The 6,067-nt window shown below is 41.6% G+C and overlaps 1 protein-coding gene across 1 annotated transcript in view; it reads right to left on the bottom strand.

Annotated features, from left to right (window-relative positions):
• The window catches only part of Stard7 (StAR related lipid transfer domain containing 7), a 31,033-nt gene that overhangs the window by 13,562 nt on the left and 11,404 nt on the right, over window positions 1–6,067 (bottom strand). The window contains exons 2-6 of the mRNA XM_005364431.3: window positions 5,742–5,950; window positions 5,380–5,429; window positions 1,285–1,395; window positions 1,124–1,206; window positions 530–629 (exon numbers count right to left, since the gene is read on the bottom strand). Coding sequence (XP_005364488.1) covers window positions 530–629; window positions 1,124–1,206; window positions 1,285–1,395; window positions 5,380–5,429; window positions 5,742–5,950 — 553 coding nt within the window. The remainder of the gene's footprint in view (window positions 1–529; window positions 630–1,123; window positions 1,207–1,284; window positions 1,396–5,379; window positions 5,430–5,741; window positions 5,951–6,067) is intronic.

The following is a 6,067-nucleotide window of genomic DNA, read 5'->3' as shown; positions in this document are numbered from 1 at the left end:
TTGTCTGGGAACGGTGATCTGTAAGTTTTTTCCCCTTTAAATAAATAACCATTCTATTAATCATAATGGTGTGGGATTGTTTTTGACTTACGCCTTTGCCTTCACTTATTTATTTTTGGTTTATCAAGACAGGGTTTCTATGTAGCCATGGCTGTCATGGAACTCACATGAGATCAGGCTGGCCTCAAACTCACAGAGATCTGCTGACCTCTGCTTTCCAAGTGCTGGGATTAAAGGCGTGCACCATCACACCCAGCCATATAATTTAATTATTTAAAGATTTATTAATTTAAACCTTTTTTTTAAAAATTATTTTCTAGCCACCCTTGAAACAATGTAACAGTGAGACCATGGCCCATAATGTACCTAACAAGTTGCAGGCTGATCCCTTATACCTCTTTCCAGTACACTGCACTCTGACAGCTCACCTCTCCCCAGTTCAGAAAAAGACATTCCTTGGGGGGGATGGGGGGGCGGGGAGGGGGAATCAAAGCTACAACACCCATCCCTAATATGCAGTAAAACTCACCTCATCAAATGACTTGTGAGGACGGATAACCATTTGGGATTCATAGGATCTGACCCTGACAAACTCTGGAGACTCTGGCACACTGGGGTGGTCCACAGCACTGTAAGGAGGAAGAGGGGGATTACTGTCTTTGCACTAACCAGTGGTAAGCCAAGGCTAAGAGGGGATGGCCAAGACTCTAAATCACTGACTCAACAAAACCACGCAACTCAACAAAACCACGCAGTCAGTGAGATGACTGAACACAATCCAGGTTGTGAAATTATAATATATAGCTCACAGGCTGTATTTCTAGTTTTACCTTTTAAAATAACCAGCATTAAGAAATTCACAAACCTTCATCAGTACCATGCTTGCCTATCATGACTAAGGCTCCAGTTTCTACCCTCAATGCCCACTCCCACCCTCCTGCAAAAGCTTTCAATATTTGTTCAGTTTCCCTGGTAGATCAGCCTATTCCCCAAGCAGGGAGCAGGGATAGACAGGAACCGGCTGCTAGTAAATCTGCAGGGCACTCATGAAGTCAAGCTTAAAGGTGCAGATGGGTGAAGGCAGCTAATGGAACTTAACGAGGGTTCCAGTAGTTATACATACCGAGACACCAAGACCATCACATTGTTTTCCTGATCCACGCTATACCGACGAACATAAACATAATCCCTCGAGTACATTGGGTACTAAAGAAAGGAGGTGGGATGGGATTAGTGTTCTGCATCACAGACTTGAAAGAAATAAAACTAGTTCACAGTACTCACAGGAAAATGTGTTACCCAATGAAGAACCTCAGAACCACTGACGACATCTCTTTCAATCACCTCCAGCTTGATCACAAGTGCATCCCACTTTTTCCTGTACTCTGTGTCCAGCTGCAAAAGGGAAGATCCAAACAGGGATGCACAAGTTTCTCTGGAGGCTGCATCTCTGACTTAAGGACATTATGGAGAAATAGTGATTTAACTCAACAGTGCCAACGTTTGGAGGCATGGCTGTTTATTAGTTGATTCTCTTAAGATTCTTACATACACTGAAGGGGAGCATGTGTGTGTGTGTGTGTGTGTGTGTGTGTGTACATATACACATATATGTTCGTGTGCACTTATGCATGTAGGCTGGGTGAATGCTGGCTTTCTTTTCTCACTCTCCAGTTTATTTTTATTTATTTGTTTTGATTTGCGAGACAGGGTTTCTCTGTGTAACCCTGGCTGTCTTGGAACTCAATCTGTAGACCAGACCGGCCTCAAACTCAGAGATCACCTGCTTCTGCCTCCCGAGTGCTGAAATTTATTTTATTAAGACAGGTTCTCTCAAATGGATGGAACTAGAAAACATTATTTTGAGTGAGGTAACCCAGACACAGAAAGACAATTATCACATGTACTCACTCATAGGTGGTTTTTAAACATAAATCAAAGAAAGCCAGCCTACAATCCACAATCCCAAGAGAACTTAGACAACAATATGGACACTAAGAAAGACTTACATAGATATAATCTACATGGGAAGTATAAAGTAGAAAAAGACAAGATCTCCGGAGTACACTGGGAGCATGGGGACCTTGGGGGAGGATTGAAAGGGGGAGGGGAATGGAGAGAGGGGAGCAGAGAAAAATGTAGAGCTTAATAAATATCATGGAAAAAAAAAAAAGACAGGTTCTCTCACTGAACCTGAGGCTCAGTGGTTTGACTAGACGGGCTGATTAGCAAATTCTGGGGATCAACTGCCCCTATCTGTCTAGTGCTGGGGTTACTTACAAACACATGCTCCCGCTCAGGTTTTACATGAGTGATACAGGAATCTGAACTCATGCTTGATTAGCAAGCATTGTACCCACTGACTCATCCCCCAAAGTCCTGTGAGAGAATTTTTTTTTTAACTTTATGTGTGTATGGTGTTTTGCCTATGTGTCTGTCTGTGCACTACAGCATGTTTGCCTGGTGGCCATGTAGGACAGAAGATGGCGTTTTAGATCCCCTGGGACTGGAGTTGCAGATTAGAGTGAGCCACCATGTGATTGCTAGGAACTTGAGTTGTCCAGAGAAGACAGTGCTCTCAATCACTGAGCCACTTCTCTAGCCCCCTTGCAGGGAGTCTTACATTGCAGCCAGATATCAGCAACACATGCCTATATTATAAGCAGTTCATGAAGTAGAAACAGGAAAATCAAAAGTTCAACGCAACACTGGACTACCTGTCCCAAAAACAAAAAACAAAACAAAAAAAGCCCAAAAGACTGAAGATGCAGCACAGTGGTTAGATTACTTTACTTGTCTAGCAAGTTTTGACAGCCCATGCTCAGTTCCCATTATCATGTATGTGTATGCACACACATAAACAAAAGCTATGCAATTGAAATGTCTGTGGAATGGAAATATCAATAACAATGTTTGCCACCTGTTATCATTAGCTTTAACTGTCAACCTGACACAGCCTGGAGTCACCTGAGAAGGGGAAGTCAGGTAAGACTGGCCTATGGGTGTCTATGGGGGACTGTCTTGACTGTTAATTGACTAGGGGGCACAGCCTACTATGGACAGTATCATTCCCTGGGAAGGAGGTCCTGGACTATGTAATAAAGCTGGCTAAACATGCGTCTGGAAGAGAGCTAATAAACAATATTCTTCCATGGTTCCTGTTTCAAGTTCCTGTCCCAACTTCTCTCAGTTATTGACAATAACCTGTAAGATGAAATAAACCCTTTCTTCCCCTAAGCTGCTTTTGGTCAGGGAGTTTTACCAGAGCAACAGAATGAAACTAGAACACTGACCATGTAAGCCTAACAACTTGAATTCAATACACAGAGCTCACATAAATGTGGAAGGAGAAAAAGGAGCAAGGACTCTACAGATCTGTCCTCTGGCCTTCCCAAGCTGTATTTATACCTCCACAATAACATTTATAAAAGTTAGAAAGAAAAGGAAATATATGAAGAGAACATAACATATCATATGTAAAGATATAATTCTAAATAACTTTAAACAGAAAAAAAGCCTTAAAGTATGAACAGATCTCTGATGCATAGAAATTCAGGATGCATTTCTCATCTTTTGACATTTCAAACGCAGACGCACAGTCTGCATCAAAACAAAGCATAACACTGATGAAAACAGTGCCTAGGTGGGCATAGCCTTAGTGAGTGTATTGCTGTAGTTCTGTGGATTTAACCCAGAACATATACTACGCAATGCTCTATTTTCCAAGTATTGTTCTTATTTTTTAAGACAGTCTCATTAAGTTGACCAGGCTGGTCTTGAACTCATTATGTCCCAAGAAGGCTTCAGTCTCCTAAATAGCAAGGATTACAGGCCTATTCCAACAGGCTTGGCATTAGTAGGTATTATTATAATCAACAAATTAGTTACTAAAAGCTTGGCAAAAATCACAACACAATGATGACAGGGATGTGGGGAAAGAGGAATCCTTCTACATTGTTAGTGGAAATATACACTGGTGCAACCATCATGAAAAATCAGTACAAAGGTTTCTCAAAAAAATTAAAAATAGAACTACCATATGACCTAGCCACACCACTCCAGGGCATATACCTTGCTATAAATGTTTACTGCTGCATTATTCACAAAAGCAAGGAAATTAAATCAAATTAACAGATAGTGAACATGTGGTACTTATGTACAATGGAATTTTATTTAGCCATAGAAAAATGAAATTACAAAACTTTCAGGAAGATGAAAATCTGGAAGTTATATTAAGCAAGGTAACAGACTCAGAAAGACAAATGCCTCCCCCCATATGCAGATCCTAGCTTTAACATTCACACATGTAGATTTGTGGATGTGAGTGTATGTATTAGTCATGAAGCCAGAAAGGAGTCTAGGAAAAAGGAAAAGGTACTGATGAAAGAGGGAAGATAACAGAACACGTGTGACATCCAAGTTGAAAGGAGTTATTGGGGTAGAAATATAAAAAGGGGGACAGAGGGATATGGGAGAAGAAGACAACCAGCAAAACAAATTATGTTTGTTTCAATGTCATAAGGAAGTCTAACACAGCCGGGAGGTGGTGGTGCACACCTTTAATCCCAGCACTTGGGATGCAGAGGCAGGCGGATCTCTGTGAGTTCGAGGCCAGCCTGGTCTACAGAGCTAGTTCCAGGACAGGCCCCAAAGCCACAGAGAAACCCTGTCCCGAAAAACAAAAGCAAATACAAACAAACAAAAAAAAGAAGCCTAATACTTTGTATACTTATTTTATTTATATGTATATTTTGAGACAGGGTCTCTCTATATAGTCCTTGATGTCCTTGGGCTCTCTATGTAGACCAGGCTAGCCTAGAAATCTGCCTCCTGAGTGCTGGGATTAAAAGTACACGCCATGAAACCCTGTCTCGAAAAAAACAAAAAAAAACAAAAAAACAAAAAAAAAAAGTACACGCCATCACATTCAGGTGTGATTAATTTTAAAATTAAATTTTTAAAATGGAACTCTCATGAAAGAAAGTTCTATGTTGCTAGCATTTGGTGATTCCATCTTCCTCTCTCACTTCTGTTTTACTTTTATTATTTTTGAGACAGGGTCTCTAATCATGTAGCTCTAGTTGGCTGTCCTGTCATGTAGCCCAGGCTGGCCTTGAACTCAGAGATCCATCCTCCTCCTGCCTCTGCTTCCCAAGTGCTAGGATTAAAGAAATGTGCCACTACACCCCACCCAACTCTTTTATTGTTTTCAATTTGTTTGTTTTACCTCTTGGAACAGGGTCTGACTAGCCTTATATGTGTTACACAACACAGGCTTGCCTCTAACTTCAGCAAATCCCCTGCCTCACCTTTCCAAGTGCTGACATTATAGGTATTCAGGGAGCCAGGAAGCTCCAAATCAGGAAAGAATAAACTCACCTGAACATTGAAGAACTGCCGAGGTGTCACATCTGTGTATGTTCCAAAAACTAGAACAACAAGAGGGAGGAGGGAAAGCTTGTCATGCCCTGTCCCCTAAACTGCATTTTAAGTCCACAGGACTGACAGGTCTCAAAGGCAACATCAAAACCTAAAAATCATCCCAGGAGCAGCAAAGCAAGGCACAGATGACATCTATCAAGGAAGAATATGAAAAGCTTGTTATCTGGGAGAGGAAAATAAACAAGAGTTTGGCAAATTTTCAACAGAGCTAGGCTAGAACAGTTTTGGAAGTACAAGAAACAAAGTGCCGCATGCCTGGGCACCATGGACATACGTCAAAGGCAGCAGACATGGCTCACCTCGATACTGGTAGAGGTGGGTGCCGGGAATTGGGCGCCGCCACAGCTTGAAGTGTTTCTTGTCCATCACCATTTCCCATGGTTCTTCTTTGTCCTTTGACTTTTCATTCCCTTCTGCTGGGGTCTTTGGTTCAGGAGGGCGATTTTCAACTCCAGAACTCTGGAATACATTTGACATTTCCTCCAACCGTTTCATCTCATTTATGGACCTGGAAAGACAGAAACAGGCACCATGTCCATGAAATGAATGAAGTGTCCAAAGACCTGCAAAATGAGGTGTGGTGGGAAACAGCATATTATCTCAATGAACATAAATAAAATCTGGC

Source organism: Microtus ochrogaster (genome assembly GCF_000317375.1).
Source record: "Microtus ochrogaster isolate Prairie Vole_2 chromosome 14 unlocalized genomic scaffold, MicOch1.0 chr14_random_1, whole genome shotgun sequence".
NCBI lineage: Eukaryota > Metazoa > Chordata > Mammalia > Rodentia > Cricetidae > Microtus > Microtus ochrogaster.
The sequence above is the reverse complement of the archived record's forward strand: the minus strand, read 5'-3'. Positions and strand labels throughout refer to the sequence as shown.